This window comes from Macaca nemestrina, chromosome 4, assembly GCF_043159975.1.
Source record: "Macaca nemestrina isolate mMacNem1 chromosome 4, mMacNem.hap1, whole genome shotgun sequence".
Classification (NCBI taxonomy): Eukaryota; Metazoa; Chordata; class Mammalia; order Primates; family Cercopithecidae; genus Macaca; species Macaca nemestrina.
This window is the reverse complement of record NC_092128.1, coordinates 109,808,993-109,821,609: the sequence shown is the minus strand read 5'-3', so window position 1 is coordinate 109,821,609 and position 12,617 is coordinate 109,808,993. Positions and strand designations below refer to the sequence as shown.

At 40.1% G+C, this 12,617-nt stretch overlaps 1 protein-coding gene across 10 annotated transcripts in view; it reads right to left on the bottom strand.

Annotated features, from left to right (window-relative positions):
* LOC105497760 (POU class 6 homeobox 2) overlaps positions 1-12,617 on the bottom strand; it is a 498,182-nt gene that overhangs the window by 129,564 nt on the left and 356,001 nt on the right. For all 10 annotated transcript variants that reach the window (XM_011769091.2, XM_071095065.1, XM_011769088.2 and 7 more), the window contains one exon: positions 7,850-8,214. In XM_011769091.2, the coding sequence (XP_011767393.2) occupies positions 7,850-8,214 (365 nt within the window). The remainder of the gene's footprint in view (positions 1-7,849; positions 8,215-12,617) is intronic.

The window sequence follows — 12,617 nt, the reverse complement described above, 5'->3', positions numbered from 1 at the left end:
TGGAGTGGACCTCAAGCAAACTCCAACAGACCTGCAGCTGAGGGTCCTGACTGTTAGAAAGGAAAACTAACAAACAGAAAGGACACCCACACCAAAACCCCATCAGTACGTCACCATCATCAAAGACCAAAGGCAGATAAAACCACAAAGATGGGGAAAAAGCAGGGTAAAAAAGCTGGAAATTCAAAAAATCAGAGCACATCTCTCCCGCCAAAGGAACGCAGCTCGTCACCAGCAACGGAACAAAGTTGGACAGAGAATGACTTTGACAAGTTGAGAGAAGAAGGCTTCAGTCGAAACTTCTCAGAGCTAAAGCAGGAACTAAGTAACCAGCGCAAAGAAACTAAAAACCTTGAAAAAAGAATGGATGAATGGATAACTAGAATAATCAATGCAGAGAAGACCTTAAAAGAACTGATAGAGATGAAAACCATGACACGAGAACTATGTGACAAATGCACAAGCTTCAGTAACTGACTCGATCAACTGGAAGAAAGATTATCAGTGATTGAAGATCAAATGAATGAAATGAAGTGAGAAGAGAAATGTAGAGAAAAAACGAGTAAAAAGAAATGAACAAAGCCTCCAAGAAATATGGGATTATGTGAAAAGACCAAATCTACGTCTGATTGGTGTGCCTGAAAGTGACGGGGAAAATGGAACCAAGTTAGAAAACACTCTTCAGGATATCATCCAGGAGAACTTCCCCAACCTAGTAAGGCAGGCCAACATTCAAATTCAGGAAATACAGAGAACACCACAAAGATACTCCTTGAGAAGAGCAACTCCAAGACACATAATTGCCAGATTCACCAAAGATGAAATGAAGGAAAAAATGTTATGGGCAAACAGAGAGAAAGGTCAGGTTACCCACAAAGGGAAGCCCATCAGACTAACAGCAGATCTCTCAGCAGAAACTCTCCAAGCCAGAAGAGAGTGGGGGCCAATATTCAACATTCTTAAAGAAAAGAATTTTCAACCCAGAATTTCATATCCAGCCAAAGTAAGTTTCATAAGTGAAGGAGAAATAAAATCCTTTACAGACAAGCAAATGCTTAGAGATTTTGTCACCACCAGGCCTGCCCTACAAGAGATCCTGAAGGAAGCAGTAAACATGGAAAGGAACAACCACTACCAGCCATTGCAAAAACATACCCAAATATAAAGACCATCGATGCCAGGAAAAAACTGCATCAACTCATGAGCAAAATAACCAGCTAATATCATAATGACAGGATCAAGTTCACACATGACAATATTAACCTTAAATGTAAATGGACTAAATGTTCCAATTAAAAGACACAGACTGGCAAATTGGATAAAGAGTCAAGACCCATCAGTTTGCTGTATTCAGGAGACCCATCTCACATGCAGAGACACACATAGGCTCAAAATAAAGGGATGGAAGAAGATCTACCAAGCAAATGGAAAACAAAAAAAAGGCAGGGGTTGCAACCCTATTCTCTGATAAAACAGACTTTAAACCATCAAAGATCAAAAGAGACAAAGAAGGCCATTACGTGATGGTAAAGGGATCAATTCATCAGAAAGAGCTAACTATCCTAAATATATATGCACCCAATACAGGAGCACCCAGATTCATAAAGCAAGTCCTTAGAGACTTACCAAGAGACTTAGACTCCCATACAATAACAACAGGAGACTTTAACACCCCACTGTCAACATTAGACAGAACAATGAGACAGAAAGTTAACAAGGATATCCAGGAATTGAACTCAACTCTGCACCAAGAGGACCTAATAGACATCTACAGAACTCTCCACCCCAAATCAACAGAATATACATTCTTCTCAGTACCACATCACACTTACTTATTCCAAAATTGATCACATAGTTGGAAGTAAAGCACCCCTCAGCAAATGTAAAAGAACAGAAATTATAACAAACTGTCTCTCAGACCACAGTGCAATCAAACTAGAACTCAGGACTAAGAAACTCAATCAAAACCGCTCAACTACATGGAAACTGAACAACCTGCTCCTGAATGACTACTGGGTACATAACGAAATGAAGGCAGAAATAAAGATGTTCTTTGAAACCAGTGAGAACAAAGATACAACATACCAGAATCTCTGGGACACATTTAAAGCAGTGCGTAGAGGGAAATTTATAGCACTAAATGCCCACGAGAGAAAGCAGGAAAGTTCTAAAATTGACACCCTAACATCACAATTAAAAGAACTAGAGAAGCAAGAGCAAACACATTCAAAAGCTAGCAGAAGACAAGAAATAACTAAGATCAGAGCAGAACTGAAGGAGATAGAGACACAAAAACCCTCCAAAAAATCAATGAATCCAGGAGCTGGTTTTTTTGAAAAGATAAAATTGATAGACTGCTAGCAAGACTAATAAAGAAGAAAAGAGAGAAGAATCAAATAGACGCAATTAAAAGTGATAAAGGGGATATCACCACCAACCCCACAGAAATACAAACTACCATCAGAGAATACTATAAACACCTCTACGCAAATAAACTAGAAAACCTAAAAGAAATGGATAATTTCCTGGACACTTACACTCTCCCAAGACTAAACCAGGAAGAAGTTGAATCCCTGAATAGACCAATAGCAGGCTCTGGAATTGAGACAATAATTAATAGCCTACCAACCAAAAAAAGTGCAGGACCAGACAGATTCACAGCCGAATTCTACCAAAGGTACAAGGAGGAGCTGGTACCATTCCTTCTGAAACTATTCCAATCAATAAAAAAAGAGGGAATCCTTCCTAACTAATTTTACAAGGCCAACATCATCCTGATACCAAAACCTGACAGAGATACAACAAAAAAAGAGAATTTTAGACCAATATCCCTGATGAACATCGATGCAAAAATCCTCAATAAAATACTGGCAAACCGAATCCAGCAGCGCATCAAAAAGCTTATCCACCATGATCAAGTGGGCTTCATCCCTGTGATGCAAGGCTGGTTCAACATATGCATATCAATAAATGTAATCCAGCATATAAACAGAAACAAAGACAAAAACCACATGATTATCTCAATAGATGCAGAAAAGGCCTTTGACAAAATTCAACAGCCCTTCATGCTAAAAACTCTCAATAAATTCGGTATTGATGGAATGTATCTCAAAGTAATAAGAGCTATTTATGACAAACCCACAGCCAATATCATACTGAATGGGCAAAAACTGGAAGCATTCCCTTTGAAAACTGGCACAAGACAGGGATGCCCTCTCTCACCACTCCTATTCAACATAGTGTTGGAAGTTTTGGCCAGGGCAATCAGGCAAGAGAAAGAAATAAAGGGTATTCGGTTAGGAAAAGAAGAAGTCAAATTGTCCCTGTTTGCAGATGACATGATTGTATATTTAGAAAACCCCATTGTCTCAGCCCAAAATCTCCTTAAGCTGATAAGCAACTTCAGTAAAGTCTCAGGATACAAAATCAAAGTGCAAAAATCACAAGCATTCTTATACAAGAGTAACAGACAAACAGAGAGCCAAATCATGACCGAACTCCCATTCACAATAGCTTCAAAGAGAATAAAATACCCAGGAATCCAACTTACAAGGGATGTAAAGGACCTCTTCAAGGAGAACTACAAACCACTGCTCAGTGAAATAAAAGAGGACACAAACAAATGGAAGAACATACCATACTCATGGATAGGAAGAATCAATATTGTGAAAATGGCCAAACTACCCAAGGTAATTAATAGATTCAATGCCATCCCCATTAAGCTACCAATGACTTTCTTCACAGAATTGGAAAAAACTGCTTTAAAGTTCATATGGAACCAAAAAAGACCCCACATTGCCAAGACAATCCTAAGCAAAAAGAACAAAGCCGGAGGCATCACGCTACCTGACTTCAAACTATACTACAAGGCTACAGTAACCAAAACAGCATGGTGCTGGTAACAAAACAGAGATATAGACCAATGAAACAGGACAGAGTCCTCAGAAATAATACCACACACCTACAGCCATCTGATCTTTGACAAACCTGAGAGAAACAAGAAATGGGGAAAGGATTCCCTATTTAATAAATGGTGCTGGGAAAATTGGCTAGCCATAAGTAGAAAGCTGAAACTGGATCCTTACTCCTTATACGAAAATTAATTCAAGATGGATTAGAGACTTAAATGTTAGACCATAAAAACCCTAGAAGAAAACCTAGGTAATACCATTCAGGACATAGGCATGGGCAAGGACTTCATGTCTAAAACACCAAAAGCAATGACAACAAAAGCCAAAATTGACAAATGGGATCTAATTAAACTGAAGAGCTTCTGTACAGCAAAAGAAACTACCATCAGAGTGAACAGGCAACCTACAGAATGGGAGAAAATTTTTGCAATCTACTCATCTGACAAAGGGCTAATATCCAGAACCTACAAAGAACTCAAACAAATTTACAAGAAAAAAGCAAACGACCCCATCAAAAAGTGGGCAAACGATAGGAACAGACACTTCTCAAAAGAAGACATTCATACAGCCAACAGACACATGAAAAAATGCTCATCATCACTCACCATCAGAGAAATACAAATCAAAAGCACAATGAGATACAATTTCATACCAGTTAGAACGGCAATCATTAAAAAATCAGGAAACAACAGGTGCTGGAGAGGATGTGGAGAAATAGGAACACTTTTACACTGTTGGTGGGATCATAAACTAGTTCAGCCATTGTGGAAAACAGTGTGGCGATCCTCAACGATCTACAACTAGAAATACCATTTGACCCAGCCATCCCATTACTGGGCATACACCCAAAGGATTATAAATCATGCTGCTATGAAGACACATTCACCCTTATGTATATTGCAGCACTATTCACAATAGCAAAGACTTGGAATCGACCCAAATGTCCATCAGTGACAGACTGGATTAAGAAAATGTGGCACATATACACCATGGAATACTATGCAGCCATAAAAAAGGATGAGTTTGTGTCCTTTGTAGGGACATGGATGCAGCTGGAAACCATCATTCTCAGCAAACTATCGCAAGAACGGAAAACCAAACACCACATGTTCTCACTCATAGGTGGGAATTGAACAATGAGATCACTTGGATACAGGAAGGGGAACATCACATACTGGGGCCGATTGTGGGGAGGGGATGGGGGCAGGGATAGCATTAAGAGATATACCTAATGTAAATGACGAGTTAATGGGTACAGCACACCAACATGGCACATATATACATATGTAACAAACCTGCACGTTGTGCACATGTACCCTAGAACTTAAAGTATTAAAAAAAAAAAAAGAAATGACCTCACCCAAATATACCACACAACCTACTTACACTTACTTTTTTCTAAAGCTATGGGAGCATCTGCACAGTTTTAGAAATAATTGTTGTCTTCTAAAGTGTTGTTTTTAAAGCAAAAAACCTAATTGACGGGCTTTCCCTGATAATCTACATTGCATAGTTATAAACTAATATCTCTCCAGCAGATTTCTGAATAATGTAAAAAGATAAAGCCCACATGAAAATAAAAGATTGTAAAATGAAATTTAGGCTACCATATATGAATTTAGTTGATCTTTATTCCCTTAATAATCTTCAGACAAAAACACTTTATAAAGATTATTACTTTGGACAGTTAAATATCTTTGCAATTCCTTTTAAACAGTTTTCTTTTTAAAAAGTTTAAACATTCCATGTTCCACAAACTCAAAAAGCCTGCAGCTAGTGTAAAAATTTTTTTAAACTAAAAAATTCTCCATTTCCTTTATACATGCCTGTAGTAAAGGAAAAAAGTCCTTTTATGCCTACTGACACAGATTTATTCAAAATTAGTTCTGTATCTGCTCAGTAATGTTCAAAAAAAAAAAATTGTACCAGGTCACTCATTTGGCGGTCATCTGTTAGATCCACAGAAGTTAGAGTAACAGCTCCTCTATATTTAAATGTACTCTAAACATATTTATTAAGTTTATAAGTTAAAACTTCAACAATGAAAAATTAGAATATTATCTCAGTGTTCCAAAGAAAGAAATGTAGCTCTGAGTCTTCATTTGTTGTAAAAACAAAACAAAACAAAACAGCCCTGGGATTTCCATGAGAAACTGTTAGGAGAACTTTTGGAAATTCTCCTAAGTTTATTTTCCTAAGGCTGAGTGGTCATTTCATCTAAAGTCCTGTCAACAGTCATTCAACAGGGCTTGTCTTCACTGGGATCTCACAGGCCGATAAGAGATTTATAAAACACTGACAGTGTTCAGGGAAGGCTGAGGTCCACAGAGCTCAAAACTTTCACCTAATAGGAAGGAATATTGGACTATATAGGACAACTGGGGATACACCTAAGCAATTTCATTCCTCAAGGAAGGGCAATATTTTTCTTTGGTAATTTTACCTATTTTGGTGCCTGGGATAGAGAAATTAGATGGTATGTAGGTACATCTAATGTAAGTGTTCTTAAAAAGCATTAAATTCATTTTGTGGAATAATAAAGTTGAATCCCAAATGCTGCCAACATTAAGGTTGCTGTAATCATGCTTTTTGTAAATTTGATAACATCTGCTCTCTCGGTAGCTGTCAAGAGGACAATGAAGAAGTTTTTGGCTCATGTTCATTTTAGTCTTGTGTCAAAGGTGTTATGTTGTCTCATCATCGTAAGATTTGTACAAATACATCTTGAAACTCCGTTCATGTAAACGTTCAAACTGAAAGTAGCCCTGGCCCAAGTGCCCAGAAAAACACAATGACTCATCTCTCCGAAATGTGTTCATTTCTAGGAATGCTTCGGGCCAGCACTGAGAATCCAAATTGAAAGAGACAAAGCTGGGGAGAGCCGGACTGACTGAGGTTCATGCCCACCACTATGGCAGGGGGATGAGATGGCATTTGAAACAGGTCCACAGGCTGCTCACTCTGTTGGACTTTGTCACAGTACTACAAATACACGAAGTCATCTGAAATCTCACAGGGAAAAATGTCATTGTGCAAGTCAAAGAATGGATGGCTTGGCTGAGTTATTAATTTCTGGATCTGATATGATGACATCACAGTCATTATGTTTTGAAACTAATTTATTTTAAAGACACCTAAGTTAAAAATGGTTTTCTGAAGTTTAAAGTCATATATATATATATATATATATATATATAAAATTTACGAATGCACCTACCATTCCTTCTTAATAGGTAGGTTATAGATGAGCTCTTATGATTAGCCTGAAATATCTATTTATGATGCCCTCAGCCTCACAGTAATAAAGTAAGCCTATAGAAGTTTTATTCCTTTATAAAGATGCATATTGGTTGAGGCTCTTGGCATGAATTTAGAGTACTTGTTAGTCTGTGGAGTAATGGTTGGAATCTGGGACATAAGACTGGGGCTAAATTTCCTTGCCCTCCTAACCCCAGAGAGTCTTTAGAAAAATAGAAACAAAAGAGCACAAAGTACTTAAGGTGAGACACTGTTGTATTCATAATATAGAGAAATAACCACCATGCCTCATGGACAGTAGATGCAGTTCTCCACGGGGCTACAAAACTGTGCTAGTAATAATTTTAATTGGATGCTATCTTTGCTGCCTTCAAAAAGTATCATAAAATGGAATTATTACAGGCTCCAAGTGCACTTATAGTGCTGGCCTCTCACAGAAGGAAACAGATAACATTTATCCTTTGGAGGGCAACAGAAATGGGCTTCTATTTGTTTCGTTTACATGCATCCCCAGTTGCCTTCTAGTTGCTTCTTCTTCCCTATGTCTAAGAGATCAATTTGAATTAGACGCTGCAGAACTGGATGCTAAGTTTTGCGGCCCTCTGCCTTTGGGGATGGCACCACCCCATGGAAAGGTCCTTGGTGCTCCTGGGGGCAGATGGGAAGCACGGGGAGCATACCTGTAGAGGATTGGGTGGCGTGAGCGGTGAAGGCAGGCCATGTCCTGGAGACTGACTGGGTTTCTGCGGGGGGCTGGAACTCTGCTGGGTTGGAGATGGTTGGTTCTGGTTCTGGGGGTGGGAGTGGGGTTGGTGCTGCTGGGGCTGAGGTGCCTGTTGCAGCTGAGATGTAGGAGCTGGCGGCTGCTGAGAGGCGGGTGGTGGCTGCTGGGGTGGGGTGGGCTGTGACAGCTGCTGCTGGGACTGCGAGGGCGCCTGCGGGGCTGGCTGCGGGTGCTGGTTGGTTGACGGGGGAGGCTGCTGCTGCTGCTGCTGCTGGAGCTGGAGCTGGAGCTGCTGGAGCTGGGAGTTCAGGGATGAGGTAGCTACAAGGAGAGAAAGCAAATGTGGAGTGAGATAACATGACAAAGTGTCTTGCTGGGTCTTGACAGCCTGTCCAGTGCAAGTGGAGAAGGGTTTCCTTTAGAAAATTGTTGTCCTCCGCCCCCTGAAGCTCTTTGGTATTTAAGAGGGTTGTGAGGCACTGGGAGAACTAAGGTCACTTCTGGGGAAAGTTTAGTATTTTGAGAGGACCAGCATATAACACATCAGGCATTACTTTAAAAGGTGGTGAGCAATGCAAGCCAAAGGTGTGTGGTAGGAATGGAGATTGTTTTTTAATTACTTTCTCTCTCTCTTCCTTTCCATACTGCATGGGAAGTACACTCATGCTTTCAAGATTTCATTTGGATTTTTGACGTCCAATCTGTTTAGTTGTTTTGGTAAATGTTTGACTGGAGTTAAGAACAAAAAACCAAATTGTTTCATCCATGATCAATATCATTAATGGTATCATTTTCACTTGCTACTTCAGACCTCCACCCAGTTGCTTAGACGTCTTAGTGTCAAATTTCTAACTTTTTTTTTTTTTAATTCAAAAGTAGTACATGCTTCTCCATTTTGCAGGGTCAAAAGCATGAGTCTGATTTCTTTTGCCTACTTATTAAAGAGAGAGAATCCCTAAACTGGAAGGATGATAGCAGGCGACTGTGAACCAAATAGTGTGGGGATTAGACATCAGCACCTAAGGACAGGACAGCACCTAAGGACTGAGGGAATGAAATCATCTTTTAGGATCTTGTTATGAGAAAGGTAGAGTAGTGGGAGAAGGTGTCTTAGCACAGAGCATGCAAAATTTGTTCTCACATGCTCATGCAGCACTGAACAATTTCTGTAGCAGGAAGCTAGTTAGTTTGACCTAAGAATGCTCTAGAGAAATTTATGGCTGAAAACCAAGTTCACTGTCTTTTTTGCCTAAATCTCAATCTAAAAGCTTTCTAACAAGTCCATGAACAAATAAATATATAAGGATCAATGTCAAACCCACAGGCCTTAAACGAATGTGTAGCTGTATTGATGAAATGACGATGCGACCATTCCCAGGGATATCAAATACCAATTCTGTGATCTCACATACAACGTAGGGCTTCCAACTTGGTCCAGTTGGGATAGCAAGTCCTCACTGGGCCATTAAACTACTCTAGGTCTGTGCAAGCAGTCCAGTGTGTGGCCTGCCTTGCGTGTAGAGCTAGGGTGCTCTGGGGCTTGTGATGTGATCTTAGAGATAGAGGTGGCATGGGGGAGGCCTGGAAAGTACCCCAGCATCATCCCGTTTATTAGACCTTTTAGAGAAAGGCCTGCTTTTGCCATTTCCCCCTTTCTTCTGTTGTACAAAATCACATTTTATCAAAGATCTGGGAGCCCCACTCAATTCTGACACCTCCAGATCTTCTGCAGTCTGGAGGATCCTGCGGCAGTGGAGCCTGATCTCTCCTTCTGGTGGAGTTCCAGACTTCAGGGACCTGATTGCCTCTGGCCTCCTGCCTGATTCAAATCAAGCCTAACCTGATGTCTTTCAGGTGGGGGCACATATGTCAATGCTTATTTCCATGGTTGACTTAAATACCATACTGTTTCATTTTGGTTAGAAAAGCATTTATCTAAATCAGCATTTAGAAACAGGAAAGTCTGGGAATATTGGCAGATAGATATTGGCAGACGGGTAGGTGCAGCAGACCCTAACCTACTAATGAGCCCTGGGCCCAAATATGTCTCCCTTCCTCCATGTCCGTAAGTTCATATTGCTTGGATATTTGTTTTCCATAACAGCAGCTTGACTGGAAAGGCATAAACCTAAGTCTTTGAGTTACATAAACTAATTTGACATCTGCAAGCAAAAAATAACAGAATAAAATATGTTCAGGTATGTACCAGATGCAAAGGAAAGCAGGAGGGGTATATATGAATGTAACTTGGGTCTAAAAAACACCAAAGCCACCTACACACTAACAAGAAAATGAGAGTTAAAAAATGTGAAAGCATGGTGCCTTGAAATGGCTCATTGCATTAAGCATAGTGAAATATGGACATCGAAGAATGAGAAAATAAGATGAATAAAGTTAGGAAGGTTCAAGGATGTATTAATATTTGAACTACAAAGAATGTTTGCAGATAAAATGATGCTTGTTGGGGTAAAATTCTGACCGTAAGCAGGGAAGGTTAAAGACTTTACTTTCTTCCCTGGTATTTATGCCCTTTTATGATGGTTTCCTCTCTGTCTTGTTACTATACATGACATAGACCAATGTTAAATGTAAAATTTACAGAAACAGCAGCTATGAAAGGCAAAGGGATGCACGGAAATACATTATGAAAATTTAAAAATTTAAAATTTTGAAAAAGAAATACAAAACAAAACGTCATCAAACCAAATTTCCTAGAGAGAAGAGAGAGTTACGGCAAAGCCGGTGTCTTGAAACTTCCCAGATAAATAATTTAATAAGACATAGGAGTAGCCAAGAATCCTGCATTTCTCAACTTGTTCAGTTTCTATATATTAGCTGTAAATTGTAAACAATTTCTCATATTGAATCTTTGTTAAAAGTTTCCTCAGTGAACCCCTACACATAAATGGAGCCACATCATCAGAGGTATCAGAATTATGTTGGATGGGATTTACACAAGGAAAGTCAAAAGCAGTTGAAAAGCAAGTCCATGGAAGATTCTGGAAAAATACAAAAGTGTCCTATACTTGGCAATGTACAGAAAGCCAAATGGTGCTCAAATGCTAAAGGAAGTAGGATTTCTAGCAACATCCTAACCTACTTTATGCCAAATATAAGATCATACTATTATAATCACTCTAGTCGGTATCTCCACTTCAGCATTTACTTGGACTTCTCAGGCTCAGGCAAATGTGGGCATGACTGGCAAACTGGTGGATTGGGTGTGAGAGCCTATTAGGAAGGAGCACAGCCATTACTCACTGCTGTTCACGCACCTCTGGGTATTTCTGGGAGCTGGAGTAGCCTCACCCGGCTATGTTTACAGAGGGCAGAAAACCCATGCTAACGAGAAAGGAAGAAGCAGGGCTTATCACTGAAAGTGACCAGGAATCCTGGAAAGAAGCCTTGTGGTAATGCTTATCCAAACCCATCCTCATCCCAGTCCCCGCAGTGCCAACCTGGTCCTAAGGAAAGAAAACACCAAGGAAAAACAAAAAGAGTAACCTTGAAAATATGACACTAAGCGAAAGAAGCCAGACAGCCTTGGCCACATTCCATTTATATGAAATGTCCAGAATAAGTGAATCCATAGAGACAGAAGGCAGAGGAGTGGATGCCAGGCTCTGAAGGTGGAAGGGATGGGGAGGAGCTGCCAATGAGTGTGAGTTTCCTTTTAAGGTAAAGAAATAGTTCTGAAACTAGACAGTGGAAATGGTTGGACAGCATTGAAAATATACTTAATGTCACTGAGTCGTACACTTAGTTAATAGTTAAAATAGAAGATTTAATAAAGTGGTAAATAAAGTGGCAAGTTGTATGTGATGTGTTTCTTACTACAAGAAAAGAGCTGTTTATATTCACACACTGGGGACCAAGTTACATTGCCTTGGGAAGCCACAGGGCAAGAGCATAATTCTCCTCTGCTCTTCATGGTTTTATGGTCCTGAGGGGTCAGGGCAGCCACCAGCAAGGGCTGTCCTGGTGGAGCCACAGGAGAGACTTGGCCAGGATGCCAGCACAGGGAGAGACACAGGTTTGGCAGGGCAGGGCGTTGGGAACTGTGGACTCATTTTTAAGTGCACACAAGACCCCACCCCATTGGCTTTGAGAAATGCTGGGGAAGACTTGGAAGCTGGACACTGCGCAGACAGAGAACAGCCAAAGAAACTTGGGTTAAAAGTAAGACAGTGCTTCATAGTTTGAAGATACCTTCATTTAATATGACGAATTAGCTTTTCAAGACAACTACATGGATAGATGGTGTTATTGCCATGTTATACATATAGAACTCAGTCTCAGAAAGGTTAAGTGATCCTCCTAAGTTTACACAGCCAGTGAATACCCTCGGCACTTCCCAAAACCTCTTACATGACAGGATTGTTTGTGATGATGAGGCAACCTATTTTCTCCTAAGGGTTTGATCAAAGATGACTGCTCATGTTCAGAAAGATGCCCTCCAAGGCTGTGCTTGTGAGAAGAGGTGGCTCAGGTATCTCATTATTGAGCCTAAATTGAAGGGTCTGCTCGTTCAGCTCCTGGGAAAGTGTACAGTTGTACCTCAGTCCTACTGCAGGCAAATCATTTGTTTTAAGCCTGCTGATGAGAAATGTCAATGTGTGTTTTCAAGATAAAGATGCTAATTTGAGTATGAGGCACGAGTTATTATAAGGAACACAGAAACATGGCTGGGGGAAGTATGGTGGTTGCAGGAAGGGAGGTGAGAG